This window comes from Peromyscus californicus, unplaced genomic scaffold (genome assembly GCF_007827085.1).
Source record: "Peromyscus californicus insignis strain IS unplaced genomic scaffold, ASM782708v3 Scaffold_10__1_contigs__length_136768540, whole genome shotgun sequence".
NCBI classification, from domain to species: Eukaryota; Metazoa; Chordata; class Mammalia; order Rodentia; family Cricetidae; genus Peromyscus; species Peromyscus californicus.
The window spans coordinates 30,409,217-30,431,547 of NW_026294391.1; the positions used below are offsets into that span (position 1 = coordinate 30,409,217).

The window sequence follows — 22,331 nt, forward strand, 5'->3', positions numbered from 1 at the left end:
TACTCCCAAATTTAGCAGCTTAAAACAATGTATTGGTACACAGGGTATAGCTCAGCAGTAGCATGTTTGCCTAGCATTCACAAGGTTCTGGGCTCCATCCTTAACATAACCAAAAAAGTCATTATGATCTCACACAACATCTAAGGGTGGGAACCTAGCAGCAGTCAGCTGAGCAGGCACGGGTCTCCTATGAGGCTGCAATCCAGATGTGGTTTGGGCTGCCTGATTTAAACATTAGACTAAAGTGGCTAGGTCCACTTTGAAGCTCCCTCTTTCAGACTGGGATGAGAAGGAAGCTTCTTAACTGCAGTTTTTCATGGCATAGACTCTTCCAGACGACTGCTCAAGACATGGTTTCTATCAGTGAGAATCATTCGAGAGAAGGAAGTGGCCATTTTGCTGCCACCATCACTTCTATCTTTTTCCACTCCCTGGAAGTGAGTCACTTTATCCAGTCCACATTCAACTATACTGCAGACTGGTTCCCACATCTGACTTTGGGTCAGGATTTGATGGCCTACAAATAATTTCCATGTAGTACTATGCGTCCGACTTTCATAATTCTGTAAGATTGGGTAAAGGAGGTACCATCTACTGTTATTACACAGTTTACACAGGAGGAAACTGAAGTTCAGAGAAAGTAGTCATTGAAGCTGGAACCCAGGTCTTCTGTCCCTGAGTTCAGAACTTGACATCACTGAATTATATAACAAATCAAGAAGTACTGCTGAAGAAAAAGATGCCTGAAAAAGAATGGTTCCCACAGGGCTTCAAAGACACACCATTACCTCTTTCCCACATTCCTGGAAGATGGAGAGCAATGGTGGAAACCTGGGCACTCCACTTCATTCACTACTGTATTCACAGGGTAAGCATGTGCTCACATGGCACAGCCAACAGAAAGATGTGGAACCACACAAGTACTTCAGATAAAGGAACATCCCCAGTGGTATGTGTGCAAGGCATGTGTCAATTCTACCAAAGGCTGGAGTCTGGAGACAACCCGTGAACATGGCACTGTGGTGCACTTGAACCATTCACAAATCTTGGAAAATTGTCTTGCCCTGCACCTGGCTCTCTTTGGGGCCCCACAGCCTCACTAGCTTCCCTCCAAGAGGCACTCTATCCTATTTGTTCCAGTCCTTAGACACCTGCCCCAGGTGGTGGTATAAAATTCACAACATAATGTCCGAAAGACTCACAGGTGCTGACTCAGCCCTCTTGGGATATACTCCATTGGAAACTTCTGGGTAGTTTCCAAAGCATGATTTCCACATCTTCAGAAAAGAAAACACATGCCATAAGGCGATTGTTTGACAGAGGAACCAAGCTATGATCTGCATACTAGAGCAAGGCATGAGACAGGGACCACAGGAGCAAATTTTCTAAGGGAGCTTTAAACTCCTCAGTATACAGGTTTGGAACCCTTACTCAGGGGCTTCTCATCCAAATCAAAGGGCTCAAAGAATTTCAAGAGGAAAAAATAGATGTGGGGTGGGTATTGAAAGCAGCTTCTATTGAGAATGGTGTTAGATTGGCTACCTAGTGTCAAATAAGAATGAGAGTGGGGGAATCCCCAGAAGGATGTGGCCCATGGCAACTCAAGCAGTTCAGTGGGCATTCCAGATACGTGCACTTGAAAGGAGATCACACATGTTAGCATCTCCCATAGACCCCTTGAGATGTTATTAGTGACCCAAATTTCAAATTTTTATATTAAAAAAGTAGTAAAAAGAGAAGTACAGTGCAACCTCCCATAGTGGCGGAGACTGTCCTAATCATGCTGTCCAAGTGACAGCCTTGTGGGAAGCACCGCTTCTTCCCAACCCAAAACTTGATAGCTAATAAGAGCTTGATATTTACATATTCCCCTCAGATAACCTGCATGGAGTATAAGCTGCTGAGGAAACAAATGTAACAGCAGTAAATAGGGGTCCTGTAAAGTCTGGGGATACTATCACACCCTTGCAATGGGGAGTTGAAGGTAACACAAACCTCAGATTCAAGAAGTGGGACCAGTTATAGTCATATTGGACTTTGATGTATCCATATTTTGGTCTATTATGGACTATCTATCTGGGGAGAACTGACATGTCTCTTTTTAGGGGAGAGGGAGGGAGGGGGAGGGGGAGGGGGAGGGGAGGGGAGGGAAGGAGAGAGGGAGGGAAGGGGAGGGAGGGGGAGGGAAGGGGAGGGGGGAGGGGAGAGGGAGAGGGAGAGGGAGAGGGAGAGAGAGAAATTTATATGTCTAAGGTCACACAGGTAGCAAGTGGTTGAGCCAGAAACTGGGACTGCTCATTCTTGATTGGAGGATATTTATAGATATAGACCAAACAAAGTTCCTGTTGTGGTTCTAATCTTAAATATGTAAGAGGGATATAAATATACATCCACACAAAGGTTCCTGTGTGAGTGATCACAGAATAACCTATATCATTCATAATTTGGGGGACTATTCAGATGGAAAGGAATGAAGACCTGGTACATGCCATAATATAGATGAGCCTTGAAAACATATCAGTAAGTGAGGAAGGTAAACGTTTTTAGAATGTGTATTGCCACATTTCATGTGCAGGAATATCCCAAACATGTGAATCTGCACACATACCAAGTCAATCCAATGATTGTCCAGGATTGAAACCAGGACTGACTGCAGAGGGGCACAGGGATACTGCAAGGGCAGTTGAAATGTTCAAAAATGGAATTGGGGCAATGGCTACAGGATGTAGTAAATTTCCCAGACACCATTGAATCATGCAACTCAAATGGGGGTTCTAATGATTTTATCTCCGTGAAGCATTAAACCTACCACAACAAGGACAAAAAGGCTCGGTGTATGGTTCAGTAATAGAGCACTAGCATGACATGCACAAGGTCCTGGTTCCAGCCCTAACACTGTTCAAAACTGAGCTTTGTTACTGTAATTAGTTTATCATACCTAAGGCGAAAGCCCTTCATAGAAACATAGGAAGAAAGGGGTTCAGGGCATGCAACTGCCTGACATTATTGTTTCTTCTAACAAGGTTCAGACAGTCTCAGAGCATCTATGATGAAAAGTTCCACCAGTATCCACAATAGCCAGATTTCTGTACCAGCCAGCTGAGACTTCTTTATAGAACTCTTCTGTTTTGTAAAGAGTAATTACATACAGGAGAATTTCCTCACCAAAATGAGATCCCTTCTTTATTACCCCATAAACACACCTGCATTATTTCGCAGTACAAAATTCATGCCTCCTTAAGCCAATTACTTGGGAAATGTGATATGCAAAAATAAATTACACATGTGTTTTCTATGTGATTTTTTTCCTTCTCAGGGATGCTAATTATGAAATAAATTCTTGGGGCTCTATGATTTTGAAATAATTCCTTGTCGTATCAGAGCCCCTTTTGCTACATATAGCCAAATTAATTGATGGCTTCCAAAGAGGAAGATATGAGTTATTTTCAATTAGAGTTGTAAAATGATAAGATAAAAGGGGGACCAGTCTTATATACATATTCATATATAAATAGGGGCATATTTATATTTACATCAGAAACCATAAGTGAAGATTCAACATATTATTTATGTGGGAAATGCTAATGGACTCCTGGTGTTGTCTTGTCCCATTTTAAGACATATGTATCTCCTCTGGCCTTCTAACTAAAAAGCCATTTTTGATAGATTAATATTCCCTGAAGACATGGGAGGCATGTCTCCACTTTGGGTGCCCAGGGACTAATCCACAACAGTTCTTTTATTGAAGAAAAGTCCTTTAAAACTAGCACATTATCTACCACAAATAAGGCAAAATTTGTCCATTCTACAACTCCGGCAATTTCAAAGATAGAACAATCAATTACCTGCCAACTATACCTTATTCCGGAACTATAAGGGTATGAGAGCTGCTTCACAGTTCTATCAGGCATGCTCTTTGTGATTGTCATGTTCCTCCTTAGGGGACCACAACCTTATTAAAAATTAACACTTCTTTCCAAGGATCAAAATTTTAGCTATAGTTGTTTTAAGCAGGAATTCCAAAAAGCCACAGGTAGCTTGTGAGAGGCCTTATACCTACTGGTCTGGTAAATGGAAAACCAGCTGGTAATTTATATCACCTTTGAATTCAGTCCCTGTCAACATTCAGAGTGTTTTATCACCAACAGGTAGAGAAGAAAATGCAGTTCTTCATATTCACATAAAATACCCTGTTTCCCCAGGAAAATTAGCCTCCCTTGGAATCATAATCATATCAAAATTCAAAGTGCTAGAATTCACTATAGTAAAGAGCTATTTTTTATGACAGGCCAATAAAATGTCCTAATAAGTTACACAAAATTATGCTGGTATGCTACCAACTGTGAAGACATACTGCTATTTTACTGACTGAGAACCCTTAGGAAATCTCAGCAGTGTTCTCTGTCTACCCAACTTGTAAGAGGCCAAGAAGAAAGTAGGGCAATATTAGTATAACAAATAGCTTGCCCAAAAAAGCATTTTAAAGTCAAGGACAATACTTCATCTGCATTAAGAATCAAAATGCATGGAGCTTGAAACAATCATCTCAAGTAAGGTAAGTCAGACCCCCAAAGACAAATATTGTGTGTTTTCTCTTATATCTGGATGTTAGGTTTTAAGTTTTAGATATGTTTCAATCTGAAAAACCACAGAGGTTAGGTCCCTGAGTAAGGGACCAGGAGGGAAGAGACGATCTTCCAAAGAAGGGGAAATAGAGTATAGTGTTATAAAGAGATAAAGGGAAACTAAAATAAGGAGGATTAAATGAGGAGGGGGCTGGGAAGAGAGAGTAAAAGAGGGAATATGGAGATGGATAATTAATACTAAAAGCAATTTGAAAAGTTATGGAAACTTGCTATTGTAGAAGCTTCCTAAACTATATTCATATAGGAAAGGAAGTTAAGAAAGTCAATATATAATGGGAAAGATAATTCACCAACTAGACATTTTATGCTACCAAGCAAATCCTCTACTTCTAGGAATGGGTTACATCTTGTTGAGGCATTGGCCAAAGGGGTCCCATAGAACCCCCAAACACAACTGGTATCATCAAGGTTATTGGTTACACTCCATAACCTGATAGACTGCCCTATTGCTGAGGACACAACTTATTTACATCATCAAACATGGAGATATCAACTTGGTGCCAACTAGAAGTTTTTTTAAATTAATTTATTTAATGTACACTGGTGTAGCTGTGTGAGGGTGTTGTATCACCTGTAACTGGAATTGCAGACAGTTGTGAGCTGCTATGTGGGTGCTAAAAATTGAACCTGGGTCCTCTAGAAGAGCAGCCAGTGCTCTTAACCACTGAGCCATCTCTCTAGCCATGCAACTAGAAGTTTTACCCTTACTGATTGGTGTAAAGTACTTTGCACAGTAGCAGAGGAGAAAAGCAAACATCATTATTACCCAGCTATAAACCCTGCCATCTCTGACAGTGAGCTGCCCTGCAAGATAAACTGGTATAATAGTGGTACAAATGTTATGGGAGTAACCAATATCTTTTTCAATTGGATTTAAGACTCATTCCATGAAATGGAACCCATACTTGACACTGTCAAGAACATAAGAAAATAGATGGGTCATGGGCCTAGGTGAAAACCTACTATTATTCTGCTAAAGGAACCCAGGAATAAAATGACTAATGTGGTGATATTTTATTTGTGCTGAAATGTGGTGATATTTTATTTGTATGTTAATCAAGTTTGCCTGGAGATCAGAGGAAATAGCAAGCCATTAACACAAAAGTCAGGCAGTGGAAGCACATGCCCTTAATCCGATCACTTGGCAGGCAGGGTCTCTGTGTGGTCAAGGACACACTGGGAACAGAGCCAAGCATAGTGACACATGCCTTTAATCCCAGTACCAACCATAGAGACATGGAGGTCTGTACAAACAGACGGTGATAAGGAAGTGAGGTACCTGCGCTAAGAGCCAATGAGAGGGTGTAACAGCAAGGCAATAAAGGTGCAGGTAGACAGGAAGTAACTCACTTTTTTGGGAGCTGCAGAGCTGGTGAGGTAAGGTGGTTGGTGGCTCTCACTATTTCCATGATCTCTAAGGCTTTCACCCCTATATTTGGCTCCGTGTTCTTTATTTAATAAGATTGATTAAAAATTTGTCTACATTTGGTACCCAACATGGGGCAGGAATTCATAAAAAAGCCACTTGGCTGTGGCCTTGCAGGCCCCAGCTCGGCCAGAGCACATGGCCAGAGCTGCAAGTGGCCAGAATGCTTGTGGGGATACAGAGTCCCTGGCTCAGGCCCAGTATGGATCAGGCCAGAGCATGTGGCTGGACTTTCTTTAGCTTTTAGCTTTTTTTTTTCCTCCGGGTAGGTAGAGTTCGTTCTCTCTCTCTCTCTCTCTCTCTCTCTCTCTCTCTCTCTCTCTCTCTCTCTCTCTCTAATTCTCTACAGACTCCCAATGACATATTGCTATATCTGTAGGTCAATGTTTCAATCCACCCTCATCAGAGAAGATTAGTCTTGTAGTAGGTAGGAATTAACACAAAGACCCACAAATGGACAATGTGCAGAAAGTGAGAGACTTTGGAGCACTCAGCCCTAAATGGAATATCTTTATCAAACCCCTCCCATCAAGGTTCAGGGATCTATGTAGAAGAGGAGGCAGAAAGATTATAAGAGCCAGAAGTGGTAGGTGACTTCAAGAACATCTTCCAGACACAACAGGATTGATACATATATGAACTCACAGAGACTATGACAATATACCTAAGACCTGCACAGGTTCTAAACAAACAAAAGACATCACTGAGAAGAAGTAGACACAAAGTCTCACCCCTAACCAAGAAGTTATTTGTAATTGATACCTGCTGGGAAAGGGAAAAAATCTTAGATTGTCATTTGGTATATCAACCATAGTCTAGGGCAGGTAGGGCCCATGCCCAGGAGTAACTGGTCAACATGAAACAGACTCCATGTTTTTTACACACTTTTTGTTTTGTTTTAGTATTTTTTAATCTTACTGTTTTTTCAAGATTGTTTCGATTTTCATTTTGTAACACACACACAGAGAAAATGAGAGAGAGAGAGAGAGAGAGAGAGACAGAGACAGAGACAGAGAGCACGAAGAAGCGCATGAGTTGGGTAGGTAGGAAGGATGGATCTTGGAGGAGTTGGAGAAAGGAAAATGTATGATCAAACTATATTCTATGGAAAAAATCTTAAGTAAATTTAGAAAAATCAAAATGACACTCTATGTTGAAAAGGTGACCAATAGGTAGTTTGCAGATGACCACAGATTCAGAAGAAAGCTTAGATCCAAGATGACACCATACAGCCAGTTCTGCTCTGCTTACCCGCAAAGGTCTCGGTGCATGGGTTAATTCTTGCAAGGCGTTTAGATGTTCCAAAATCAGAGATTTTTACCACTCCACTATAGGTGTTCACCAGAACATTATCACCCTTTGGAAAAAGAACAGCGTTGAGTGTGTAAAGGCAGATTTAAACAAATCAGCACCCTATAGTGTGGGACCTTGATAAACTCTCTCTACAAAGACTGGGTCTGACATAGGATAGGGTGGGGGCTATCCTGCTAAACTGTCTCCCTCTGTGAGTAGACTATTCCGCCATACTATAGTGAAGGCTTAGAAAAACGCCATTTTGATGGCTTAGAGAAGCCCATACCTTTATGTCCCTGTGAACTATCTGGTTTTCATGGAGATACTTCAGGCCTTCCAGGATCTGTTTGGTATAAAACTTGATAGTGGGTTCCTTCATTGGTCCCCATTTGGATCGCAAGAGAGCAGAAAGGCTTCCTAGAAAGTGACATAGCAAAACCAAACCGAACCAAACAAACAAAAGGAACCAAACAAAAAAATAAAACAAAAACCAACAGGATGATAAAGATTCATTTGTAAGGGGTCAGGGAAGTAAACTAAAGTGATATTTTTAACCTTACACTAGTATTCAAATACTGATGATTGCTTTTCAATTAAAATGTTATGAGATTTTTTTTATTATTTCAATGCACACTCATTTACCCAGCTCTTGCTTATTGCTAGGTACCTTTCCAGAAGCTGTTACATGTATCATCTCATTTAACCTACCTAATGCTTAGCTGAGATAGAGCTATTTAATATCCCAATGATGTTTACTTCAAGTATTATAGTATATATGTTACTACTCCAATTTTTACAGTTTATTTACTTAACCAGAAAACTGAATCTTAATGGATAGACCCATTCAAACTACCAGTTATAGATCCAAAAAATTACTTCTAATACTCTATTGTCTACATATAGGGATTTCACACAAAAAGCACTAGTATTTGGTTTTATTGTCCATTTGCTATTTTGCAATATCTCTTTAAAAGTAACCGTGCCCAATGTGATATGAAAGTGTGTATTAGGGATACTAGGTATAAAAATGTTTAAAGGGGGTGGGCATAGAGAAATGGAGGAAAGGTAGGGATGGTGGGAAGATTTATCAAAACTAAGGATGCATTTTAAAAAGCCATATAAGAAACCCATTATTTTGCAAACTAATTAAAAATATAAAAACATCTGAAGGTAGGTATCCTGCATGGGTGGGTATTGCTGCTCCCAGAATCCACAAATCTTTCAAAATTAATTTTATGTGTATGTGCATGCATGAGCTTACAGTTGTCAGAAGAGGGTTTCAGATCCCTTGAAACTGGAGTTACAGATAGTTGTGAGCCACTTTGCGGGTGCTGGGAGCAGCAAGTACTCTTAAACACTAAGCATCTCTCCAGCCCAAGCCATAGGTTTTTAAATGAAAATTCCAGTGAAAAGTATGGGATATCTCCCTATGACTTGCTTACCAGCAAGGCCCAAGAGGTTTTCAAGACAAAACAGGCTATTGCCATTGGTCTTGGTTGCCCGTCAGAACTAGTTACTAAGACTAGTGCTGAAGACACAACATATTTTGTTTACAGGACATAGAAGTCAAGCTGGAACTGACCATGGAACTACCTCTCTGCTGGCTACTTTTCATAGGACTATAAAGTGTTATGCAGGCTGGTAGAAAAGAAAGATAATCAATGGTATACACAGTGGTTAAACCCTATATACTCCAATACTGATCAGGCTAGCAAGATGTGCTCACTGAGGCAATAGTGGCATAATGGTGACAGGGGGTGGACAACCAATCATTTTCTGTTGGATTTTAGTTCTATTCCCCAAGAAGGAATAAATGCCTGGTACTGTAAATCTGACTAAAAGCCCATGACTGGGTAGATCATAGGCCCTAGAGGAGAACCTATTACTGTTACTTAGCTAATAGACATGTCAAATTGCCGTGTGTGTGTGTGTGTGTGTTATCCAAAGACTAGTGCTACTCTCAGACTTGGTCAGAGAAGTCTTGGTAGTAGGCAGTGGTTAATGCAGGCTCATAACTGACCAAAGTACCGAGAATAAATGATTGTTGAGTACTGAGTCATAAATCTATCATTCTTCTCCAAGAATCAGAGAACATTACAGAAGAGGAAATGGAAAGAATCTAAGAGCTAGAAAATAAGGAGGAATGCTAAAAAACAATGTCATTTGGATATGACATGCCCATTACAATTATAAACACAAAGCAACTCAAGTTACCTTGCATATGAGCTGCATAAGACTAAGCTATTCAATATTCTATCACAGATAGGGGAAGGCTAGTAAGGCTATTAGCAGTTAATAGTTGTGGAAGTTACTTTCTTTAGCGGTCTAGACACTGATATGTTACCCATGCTCTAGTAAAAAGCAAAACCAAACAAACACACACACACAAACCCTAAACATGATCATATAAACAACCTTAATTAAACCCAGTGGGTCACAAAAAGATATGAAAAAAAGAGACTAGTTGGGAAGAAGAAAGTGTCAGCAGGAATGGAAAAGAGACAACAGGGGATAATGTAGGATAAATAAGATAATGCATTATATGCATGTATAAAATTATAAAAAAAGTTCCAGTGTCCCTTTTCCATCATTTTCCAAACCACCTCCAGACTCCTAGACTGAGAAGAGCAGAGCTCAAGGCCAGAGATTTTGTTCTAATGTATAGCACTCAGTAGATAGTCAGTGAGTATTTTAGGCTGAATAAACAAGCCTGAAATAAACTGTTTATGTGACCTTTGCAATGTTGTATAGAACTCTTCTGAGAAACCACAGTTTTCCAATCTCCAAAAGGTCTGTCATTTGTTAAGTGGTAAGACAATCAATGACATCCAGATTGTATTCTCATAAGCGAATTCTAGAATGTGAAATCAAAAAAAGAGTAACTACTTACCTCCAGGCACCTGTTCCATAAATATCTTAATGTAGCCATTCTCTGAAATGGAGCCCAGGTACTGGACAATGTTGCGATGCTTGAGATATTTGTGCAGGGCTATTTCTTCATGCAGAGGCTGAGAGTACCTATTGCAGAAAAAACCAAAGCCTGCATTACCTGCCAAATCCCAGGGCTCTAGGCCCTAGTAGTTCTTTAACAGTATCTACCCTGCTGCTAAACATCCCTTCTGGGATCCCTTCCTCAGCTTCCATGAGAACAACCAACTTCCTACCTGTAAAACATAGGATACAGGCTGAGTATCTCTAATCCAAAGCTATATGATCAAAATCATTTCAAGTAGCAACACGACACCACTGGAAAACGCCACACTCGACATTGTCAAAATGCAGACACAATGAAGTGTTATCTAAAATTACCTTCAGGCTAGGTGTACAAGAAACACAAAGGAATTTTGTGTTTAGATTTGGGTCTCATACTCTATACATATCTTATTATATATACACAAATGTTCCAAAATCTGGAAAAAAAATCTTATCTGAAACACTTGTTGCTTCTTGTTATAAGAATTTCAGATAAGGAATATTCAATCTGTAACAACACAGCCATGTAGGGCTTCCAGGAGACCAGAGTAAATCAAGTCTCTCAGACATAGACAGAGGGCCTGTTATATGGTAAACACTCAACTAATGGCTACTATTTCTACCATCACTATTGCTTGGGCACAGATTCTCCAACAAAATTTCACCTCTTTCAACAAGTCCCTTCTTCCTCCCATGGAAGTTGGTGGTCTGGAAATTTCTGTCCTAAACTGACTTACTCTACAGACTCAACCTAGAACTAATGAGTTGCCAGCTCCAGTCTCTGGACTTTCAAGCTCTTTATGAAACTCTACCACGTTTCTTCATAGACCCCACATAAAGACCATATTGTTTAAGGTGGCACACAAAGACCTTCCAAATCAGGTCAGATGATACCATTAACATTTTTGACTCATGAGTCCTTCACTAGCCCATACCTTACACTCAAGCTTTGCAGAAACTGCTTTCTCAGTGTATGTTTCTTAATAGCTCTGTTTTTCCCTCATAGGCCCCATTTTCTACAAAGCTATGTGTTACTTATTCCTCAATAAAACCAGCTTGAAGATGATTTGTTCTCTCAAACTTGCCACAGCTCATCCAGAAAAAGTCAGTCCCTCTCTCTTTTCTAAAAACACTTTGTGTACCCTTCTGTTACAGCACCTCTCATTTTAACTCATGGACACAGTGTCTGCATTCTCCACCAAAGCAGCACCCTAGGATCAAGACAGAATCCTGGTCACCTTTTACTCCCTATCGCCAACCCAGATTCATGAATGGAAAACAGTCACCCTAAATTTAGCCTAAAAACTTTACAAGTTGGACAAAATGGTCTCCTAAGCCCTTTCCAGCTCAAATATCCCAGGAACTTCTGTGGGCAAGGAAAAGTTGGAACAGCACTACCAATGGAGATACATGCTAGGAATATCCCCAAATCTACATGACTCCAACAGCTTATCTATCACATGAATAAGGGAGAATATTGGATGAGGGACTCAAGTGACTGGAATGCTCATCTTGTTTCTGTTATGCCCTTTTGGGAGTCCTTTAATCTCCTTCAAGCTTGGTTTCCATATTGGTAATCTGAAGAGATCAGATTAGTTTGTTTCAGGTCTTCATTATAATTCATATACTATACTATGGCACTGAAAACAAACAAATTGTGAATGAATGGATGGTCACACAGTTGCTAGAAATTTTGTGGAACACAGACAGTGATCACCTAGATGGAGAGATGTATGCACATATCCATTAGCACCCAGAGCTGGAGGCAATACTGCCAATTATGATGGATGTGTCTGTGGCCCATGATTATTTCTGTTGGGGTCATGATTACATGTGTAGCTTCTCTACACAATCACTCAACAGTAAGTACTGCTGTGCTTTTGTTTAGATTTAGATGAGGTTTAAATTTAAAATGAAATGAACTAAGAACATGGAGTTGGGTAGGTAGGGAAGCAGGGAGGAACTGGGAGGACTTGGGAGAAGGGAAAGAATATGATTAAAATCTACTGTATGGAAAATTTAAAAAATGTAATAATAAAATTGCTAAGCTGTAGTACTGATGGTAGGAAAACAGCCCCAAATCTATGGGTAAGGTTGAAGACCACAGTTATTAACAAAATTTCTATTGTGAAACTCTGATTTTTAACTGCATTTAAGTTCTGTAATGACATTTCCAGACAAATCATAGCCATTTTCAATTGTTACAGTGTAAATTTAAAAGCACTCAGTCAAGGCTGGAGATGTAGCTCAGTGGTAGAGTGCTTGCCTAGCATGCTCGAGGACCTGGGTTCTATCCCCAGCACTGAAAAACAAAGAGAAAAAAAAAGTTTCTCAGTCACATTTTAAAATATTTTCAAATAGCTGCATAAAATGTAAAATTTCAGACATAGTTGTGGGTAGAAATAGTTTTCTTTTGAAATATGACATTCTTTAATCCACAAACTTCTAAGTAGTTTGATTTTTCTCAATGTATTTCTAATATAAGAGAATAAAAGCAGATCACCCTTATAATAAGAGCATTACAAGTTCTGACAACATAAGGTAGCCACACCATGCTGTTGACACAGATTAAATCCTATACCATCAGTGATAGGCTTGGGATACAGATTGTTGAGATAGAAAATGTACAATACTAAAGGCGGTCCCAACTTGCCTGATATCTCTCTCTGGGATTTCCTTGATGGCTATTCGTACTTGATTACTGAGATCTCGGCCGGCATACACAATCCCATAGGAGCCTTTCCCCAAGACAACTCTCTCCCCATTTGAATCATGGTCATACTCATACTAAACAAGGTAAAACAACAGGACAAAAAAAAAAAAAAAGGCAAAACGCAACTTATTGAAGAGAAGCCCAAAATTTATCTAACAAGTTTTCAAAACTATAAAGCATTATTTGAGTGCCAAGCAAAATATGACTCTTAGGCTACACACTTTTCATTTAACAATTATTCTCATTTGTTCATGTATTTATAGAATGACTTAATGAAATGTAATTTCAGGAAAGTAAAAAAATAAGACTCACCTGTAAATTACCTGGCTTACCTTTTGGAGATTTTTCACCATTTTAATGCTGCAATTTAAAACTTTCTAAGCATGTTAAGTACCAGAAATCAGTATCTTCCTGCATGATCGCTTATCAACTTGTCAGGAAACAAAACTCTTTCAATAGCCCGGGAAAGAATTAAAAGTCAGTAAAAGTTAACATCTTAATATCGTATACACATGTTGGGATGACCCCCTTTCAGTCATATAGTTCTAGCACATGTTGCAGATACACTTTACAATTAGGATTGCTAGTCTGTTTCACCTGCCCTATCATCAAAACTTGTTGTGGCCCTGCTGGATGTGGTAGCACATGCCTATAATTCCCGCACTCAGGAGGCTAAGACAAGTTCATGAGAGCTCAGGGTTAGCCTGGACTACAGAGAAAAAGCTGTCTTAAAAAGCAAAAACAAGGCCAGTGAGATGGCTCAGTGGGTATTGGTGTTTACCATGCAAGCCTGGTGACTGGAGTTCAACGCCCCCAATCCCAAAGAAAGAAGGAAGGAGAGAATCAACTCCAGAGTTATCCTTTGACCTCCACACATAGCATGCACATACATAGTAAATTGAAAATAACAACATGCAGCTGAATTCAAATTTATTCGTGGTAATGATTAAAACAAAGGTGACAATGTCTAAGCAACTCTCATGTAGATCAGAGAGAAAGCAATGAATATTTCTGGGGTTTGGCATGTCTCTACTGTTTCTACTTACCCCAGAGCAATTTATACAACGAATGATGTGTATGTTCCTTCCTATATCCCTCCTAAGATGCTCATGACAATGAGTACACAATGAAGATGACTAAAGGGTCTCCAATGTCAGACTTATTTCACAGCTTTCTCTCTTTCCCACGTCTGTTGCCTTTAAAGGGAATCACTGACTTCACTTTTGCAATACACTTTGATTGTAAGCTAAGAATTCTTATACCTGACCCAATTACTAAAATGAACCCTTTTGATACTTTTTGAAGAAAATCTTAAGGAATTAATTTCAGTAAAACTTCAAAAATATAATAAAATCTCAAGAAATTGTAATTACTGGGAGAACTTGAATTAGTGGCAAATCTGAATGACTGCAAGATTAAAACACAAATAAGTGATATAGTCAGTGTAGACAACTGTGCTGTCCAAATGAGTTTATGATAATGTCACTTTCCTTAAAGTGATTTAAACTTTGATATATTTAATATACCATGTGCAAGTGGATATAACTAAAGTCTATTTAGGCAAAAATCTGTTTTCAACTTGTCAGCTATTTCTCTTGGAGTCTCATAAGTACTATTAACTTAGAAAAAGAAAACTTTAATGTAACCCATGGCCATTTTTCTTAAATATTCTGACAGGATCCCACGATCATAAGATTCTTCTACAAAGACACTTTAAACTTAATTTCTGAGACCCATGGACAATGATGTCTGGCTGGTTCAAAGGTATCTTTAACTATATTCAATAGAGGATTCACATGAAAATTGGGACTTTTTCTTCAAGCACCAAAGGTATATTAAAGGATGGTTTCCTAGTTCTGGATTTTCTGTGACTTACCTCTAAGGTGTCTGCATCTGCCTCTCCCTCCAGCTCCACTGTATTGCCCACTCCATTGTTTAGCATCTCTTTTACCAAAGAACAAAATCTAGAAGAGCAAATGCCACAGAATACCACCCATCAGGATCACTCTTTCCCCTTATGTTTAACTTAACCTTATTGTATTATATTGTACCTAAACATAAAATAAACTTCTACAAGTTGTAGAACAATCATTCTACTCTTGATTTGACATGGTACTTTAGTGATTCCCTAATCTAGTTCAAAACATACGTGATGCCTAAGTCCTCTACTTAGAAATACTAAGTCTGAAGGATTTCTATCAACTAGTTGGTTACCTGATTCCAAAGTACCTCTCTTAAATGCAGCACATATGTAAAACAGAAGAACAGTTTCTCTTCTAGTAAACTGAAGACTTTTTTTGTAGGTTCTATCCATAGACTAGAGTTAACCACATTTTGTGTATAGGTACCACATTTCTTTATCCATATATCAGCTGATGGACACTTAGACTGTTTCCATTTTTTGGCCATTAAGTGCTGAGATAAACTTAGGAGTACAGATGTTTCTTTGACAGACTGATTTCATGTCAGAATAGAGTGATAATTACCAAAGGCAGAGGACAGCAGAGGACAGGGAGGGATAGAAAAAGATTATCAGGGGCTGGCAAGATGGCTCAGTGGCTAAGATCACTGGCTGCTCTTCCAGGGGACCTGGTTTCAATTCCCAGCACCCACATGGCAGCTCACAACTGTCTAGAATTCCAGTTCATACAGACATACAAGCAGATAAAACACAGATGCACATAAAATAAGAATAGGCTATATCCAGTTAGGATAGATATGTAGATCAATGGAACAGAAGTCCAGAAGCAAGTTCTATAAATTTAGAGGGCCAACTCATTTTCTAAGAGTACCAAGACTATTTGATGGAGAAAAGAACATTCTTTTCAACAAATGGTATTGGGACAATCAAATACCTCATACAAAAGTTCAGATATATTCCTATCTAATAGTATATTAAAAATTAATTAAAGGGATGGTGACATACTCAGTGGGGAAAGTCACTTGCTGCCAGACCTGAAGACCTAAGTTTAATCTCTGGGATCCATATGGTGGAAGGAGAAAGCCTATTGTAGCAAGTTGTCCTCTCACCTTCACATGAGCCCCCTGCACCCCTGAACAATAATTAAATAAGTCAAAGGAATGAAAATGAACCAGAGATCTAAATATGACAACCAAGCCTATTAAATTTATACAAGAAAAAAGAAGAACTATACAGTACCTCAAATTAGGCAAAGAATTTTTTATTTAAATTTAGTTTTTTTATTTATGTGTGTTTGTGTGCCTGCTAATCAGTACATATACCATGTGTGCGCAGTGATCATGGAGGCCAGAAGAGGGCAATGGATCCCCAAGATCTGGAGTTACAGGTGATTGTGAGCTGCTTGTTGTGGGTTCTCTGCAAATACTCTTAAGTGCTGAGCCATCTCCAGCCCCTAAAACTTTTAAGTATAAACAAAAGTCAAATGACAAGAAAAATGGATAAACCTAATAATTAAAAATGTTTGTGCTACCAAACCAAACTTGTGGGAACTCATGAACTTTAGACCAACAGCTGTGGAGCCTCCACAGGACTGGACTAGGCCCTCTGCATAGGCGAAACAGTTGTGTAGCTTTGTCTACTTAAGGGACCCCCTGGCAGTAGGATCAGGATCCATTCCTGGTGCATGAGCTGACTTTTTGGAGCCCACTACCTATGGTGGGACACCTTGCACAGCCTTGATGCAGGGGGTAGGGGCTTGGACCTGCCTCTACTGAATGTGCCAAGCTCTGTGGACTCCCTATGGGAGACCTTGCCTTGTTGGAAGAGGGAATGGGGGAGTGGGTTGGGGGGAGGTAGGAGGGGTGGGAGAAGGGAGGAAAGGGGATCTGTGATTGGTATGTAAAATGAATAAAAAATTCTTTAATAAAAAATGTTTGTGTTACATGTGATACTATCAGTGACATTAAAAGACAACCGAAGAATGGAAGAAAGTCTTAGCAAAGTGCATCTGGGTATGTATGGAGAATATATAAGTAACCCATAATAAAAAGGCAAATAGCCCAACTAAAATTGGACAAATATCACTTTCACTAGCTGATTCAAGTTAACATCACCAGGAATAACACAAAACTATTAAGTGTGATGGCTTGAAAGAAAATGACCCCCAACGGGAGTAGCACTATTAGAAGAGATAGCCTTATCGGAGTAGGTGTGATCTTGTTGGGGGAAGTGTGTCACCGTGGAGGCGGGCTTTGAGGTATCATATATACTCAAGCCACGCCCAGTGAGACAGACCATTTCCTATTGCCTGCAAGATGTAGAACTCTCAGCTACCTCTCCAGCACCATTTCTGCCTTCACACTGTCATGTTCCACTACAATGATAATGGACTGAACCTCTGAAACTGTAAGCCACCACCTCAATTAAATGTTTTTCTTTGTAAGAGTTGCTGTGGTCATGGTGTCTCTTCATAGAAATAGAAACACAAAGACACTGAGTATCCTCTAATATGAGGCACTAAGTAATACACAGTATCTTTTTGTGCTATTCCTACCCCAAATACATAATACACATGTAATTATGAGGAAACAGCAAACAAAACCTAAATTAAAGCACTACACAACATATAATGCCTGTGCTCTTTGAAAGTATTAAATCTTCAAAATGAGAGAAGGCTATAATGCAGAGATGGAAACTAAATGAAGCACATGATTCTAGATTGGACTGCAAACCAAAGGTAAAATACCTTGTTTTGCTATAAAAAGCATTAGGAGGAAAATAAATACAATTTTGTACTAGATTATAATCCCATGGCCATCTTAATTCCTAATTATGTAACTATAGTAAGTATGTAAGTGAAGAAGATCCCTTGTTTTTAGAAAATATACTGGAATATTTAGAGGCAGTGCAGCATTATTTCTATGGCTTACTCTTCATTATTTTAGAGAAAACAAGCATATGCATATAGAAACAAGGTGACATGACTGTAGCAAAAGGGTAGCATTGAGGAATTCTAGGTAAAATCATATTTGGAAATTCTTACTACTTTATTGAGACCTTCCTACAGCTTTCAACATTTTTTTAGTTGGGCAAAGGAGTTGAACGCACGTTTCTTTAAAGAGAATACAAAAGTGTCCAATCCACACATGAAAAGATGCCTAGAATCATTTGTCATTAGGGAAATGCAATCCAAATACACAATGCAATTCAAATGAACATCGATCATAATAGCTAGAACTAAAAGAACAAACAATGAAGGGACAGGGAGGTGAAGAAATTGGAACCTTCACATATTGCTAATGGGAATGTAAAGTGGGAAAAAGTTACCTTAAAATTCAGTATTTTGATGCCAAAAATCTACAAGTTTGTGTACTCACAAAACTTGCATATGGATGTACACAAAAGCAAAATTCATAATAACTCAAAAGATAGAAGCATTCCACATGACCAGCAACTGATAAGCAGACAAATAAAATGCACCATTAGATATACAAGGGAGTACTGCTACTCAGCCCCTCAAGGCATCAAAGTATTGATACTGGTATGCCATGGAAAACTCGATGCTACTGAGAGGCCAGGCATGAAAGGTCACACATTATGCCACAACATGAACACAAATGTCCAAAATTGACAAATTCATAGAAAGTAGGTTGGTATTGTATAGGGCTGAAGTTATAGAGGGTGAAGATAGGAGAAAATGATAAGTGAATATTAACTGCTACTGGGTTTCCTTTAGGAATAATGAAAATATTATCAAATTACATTGTGATGGTTGTAAAAGCCTGGAACTTCATTAAAATCATTAGCTTATATACTTTGCATGGTTACAATATATGTGGATTCTATCTCAATGCTGTAAAAACAACTGTTTATGAATTAAAATTTCAAGAAAGATAGTACAGTTAATAAACATTTTATAATAAAGATCCTTTAAGATCATCTGTCATAAATTTGTTGCACATATGTAAATTAGCTATAACTCACCTATTACACTGTTCTTCGGTGGAAAAGTAGATTTGAAAGTCATCAGAATTATCATGGACATAAAGAAAACAGCACCGTTCATCAAATTTGGATAGGCTGTAAAATTTCAAAACATAAGAATGCTTATACAAAGCTGTAGATGTATCCAACCTTCTTATTAAATAAGAAACACAGAACCAATGCAAAGAAGAAAGCCAAGAGGTCAGAACTAAGAGCTAAAACCTTACCCTTCCTCCTGCGGTGGTCCTACCTCTCCGAACCAGAGCTACCCCTGTGTTAAAGTCTTTATATAGAGTTCCTGTCCTGCCTTCTCATTGGTTGTAAACCCAACCACATGACCGCCTCCTCACGGCCTGTCTGTATAGGCCTCCAGGTTTTCCATGATTGGTATTAAGATTAAAGGCATGTGTATCCACTAATGGCTGTATCCCTGAACACACAGAGACTTACCCAGCTCTGCCTACCAAGTGCTGGAATTACAAGCGTACGCCACCACTGCCCTGCTTTCCTATGGCTTGCTAATAGCTCTGACCCCCGGGCAACTTTATTTATATTATTAACATACAAATAACATTTTAATACAAATAAAATATCACCATACAAAGCTGGCTGTGGTGGCACACGCTTTAATCCCAGCACTGGGAAGCAGAGCCAGGTGGATCCTTGAATTTGAGGCCAGCCTGGTCTACAGAGCAAGTTCCAGGATAGCCAGTGCTACACAGAGAGACCATGTCTCAAAAAAACCAAACAATAACAACAACAAAGTGAATGCCTATACACACACATTATGATGCTTTTTTAATTTGTAAAGAAAATCTAAAAAAATCTACCTTTGATTTTCTTTCGTTTTCTAAGTTCCTGATTTTATTAATCATTACTTTAATTTTATTTTTAAATTATGCATAATTGTATGTGCCTCTCTGTACAGGTTCTGCAGAGACCAGAAAAGGCTGTGGGATCCTTCAGAGCTAGAGTTACAGAGCTGGTGATTGTGATCCATCTAACATGGGTGCTGGGACCTGAATTCAGCAGTGAGTGCTCTTGACCACTGAGCCATCTCTCTAGGCCCAGTGATTCATTAATCTTTTAGAAAATACACCCACAATTTGCCTTTACTTACTCTATGAAATTTAAAATTAGAGACACTTATATTGCAAATGTATTTATCAATTGACTTTAACATATATCAAGAGATTCCTCTATATTCGGGGCAAAGAATACATGGGCAACAGAAAAGGTTAGAAAATATTATCTCTGTCTTCTAGGAGTTTATAATCTTACAGAAACAGAAAGGTAAGGGTATTTATGAAATAATTATAGTCTCAAAGGAATCTTTACACTTGGAAAGTATCAGGACACAGTATTCATGGTCATGCAACATAAATTTGAGAACGACTTTTAAATGTTTTCTAGTCTATTTCCACCCAATGTCTGGACCTGACTTACAGGGCTTCAAACAAGCAATATTCAGTTTGCTTAAACGCATCCAGTAAATGAAATTCATCAAACTCTATCTACTTATAGATTTTGCTGTTAGAAAGTTCACTCATATGGGGTCAATGTGAAATGACCCTCATTCTGCCAGGTGGTACTACAGAGAAATCAGGCCAGTTTACCATCTATCCAATTAGTTCTTTAAACAAATGAAGCCACAAATCTGGCCCCTTGCTTGCCATTTCTTTTGATCCAGAACCTGTTTTTTGTCTCTTGGCTTTGAGACAAGGTGTTGTGTACAGCTCAGGGTGGTGCTGAGCTTGCTATGTAGCTTCAGCTGGACTTCCAACTCATGATCCTCCTGCTTTGGCCTCCCAATAAAACAAACATTTCTTAAACTATTCTTAATGCTATAGATGACACAAAAAGATGTATTAAAACAGCAAGAGCTCAGGGTGATTTAAAACAAATTAAATCTAGGTTATAAATGAGCCAGTTCTGAAAAACTAATCTATAAAAAAAATAACTACCATAGGATCCAAAGCATGCCTGTCATGTTATGTTAGTCCTGAAGTCTGAGGCACAGCCCTCTGTAAATTCCTGCTGAATTGGCAGCTAGAAGTATCTCCTTGAAGATATATAAAACAGAAGGCTATGACTACAACTTTTTGTACAACATTGTTTCACATAAAACAGTCTTGAAAATGTATTTTGCACTATTTTGTAGTTTCTAGGCAATATTATCCAAGTACACCATTATTTTATTTAATCACTGATGTGTTTAGGACAGGATCATGCTGGGTGTGAAGGTAATTAGGGATTCATTTAGTGGTTTCTGAGTTAAGTCTTATATTTAGAATAAGGGCAGAAAACTCTAGTCTAAGCTCCTGATTTGATTAAAACAGAAAAAACAGAAACCTACAGAGGCCAAGTGACTTTACAATGTCACATATCCAAGAGAGAACTCATATCTACTTCACAGCAACTTCCACTTTTGGACATCCTGGCATGTTGAGTAGGGCAGCTGAGGTATGTAAGTCTGGCTCAGGGTAAGCCATGAAAGCTGGCCATTCCTAATCCAAAAGCAAGTTGCATACTTCTTGGAATATATCATCTGTGTCCCTGTTAGTAGTACCCTTGCCTCCAGAGCTCTGTCCAGGAGGCCCTACTCAAATACTAGATTCAAGTAACTTCTAACTTCAGCCCTTAGGGGATGATGGTGGTGAGCACTTGAACATTTGGCTCTAAAAAGATATTCTTTGTTCAGCCAAGAGATAGAACTTCTCTTTAAAGTTTGATAGCCAATCATTTCTTCTACTGGATGAGAAAAGTTACCATATTACAAGTCAGGAGGCCCTTACTAGCATCACACTATGAACTTCATATAGGGCAACAATAAAGAAAATAGTCTGTTAGTTCTGTTAAAAATAAAGACTCACATCTTACAAATATGTGCAAACATCAAAGTACATTAAACACCAATAGTATTTGTATTTAAACAGATAGCAGTTACATTTGCTCTTGTGCTCTTACCTTATTCCCTTAATAGAAGAAGGTGTAAAATTCCACTCATGGATTTGTTTCTGCAAGTATCAAAGACAAGTCAATAGCTTAATTTTTCTCAATAAAGTATCATTTTTGGTTTTATCCTATAGTCAATTATTTTTTCTAGTTTGTTTTCAACAGTGATTAAGGGTTAGAGCCATATACTTTGCATAAATTGGATCACATAACATATTCTGAGAAATGAAAATTTGTGTCTCTGATCCAGTTTAGAGTAAACAATATAAATTTGAAATACATAGCTTGAGATAGATACACTACCCACACAAAAACACACATTGAGTAGTCTTTCATCTTCTGTCAACACAGTAAGCAAACTCTGAAATAGCCTTAAGACAGCCCATATCAAGTGAATGGCTTATAAAAATATTTGGAGAA

General features: G+C 38.7%; 1 protein-coding gene across 1 annotated transcript in view; it reads right to left on the bottom strand.

The window, feature by feature from the left end:
- The window catches only part of Map3k15 (mitogen-activated protein kinase kinase kinase 15), a 131,443-nt gene that overhangs the window by 14,636 nt on the left and 94,476 nt on the right, over window positions 1-22,331 (bottom strand). Inside the window, 7 exon segments of the mRNA XM_052725719.1 lie at window positions 7,324-7,429; window positions 7,652-7,782; window positions 10,256-10,383; window positions 12,992-13,125; window positions 14,928-15,015; window positions 18,957-19,052; window positions 21,924-21,973. Of these exon segments, the coding sequence (XP_052581679.1) occupies window positions 7,324-7,429; window positions 7,652-7,782; window positions 10,256-10,383; window positions 12,992-13,125; window positions 14,928-15,015; window positions 18,957-19,052; window positions 21,924-21,973 (733 nt within the window).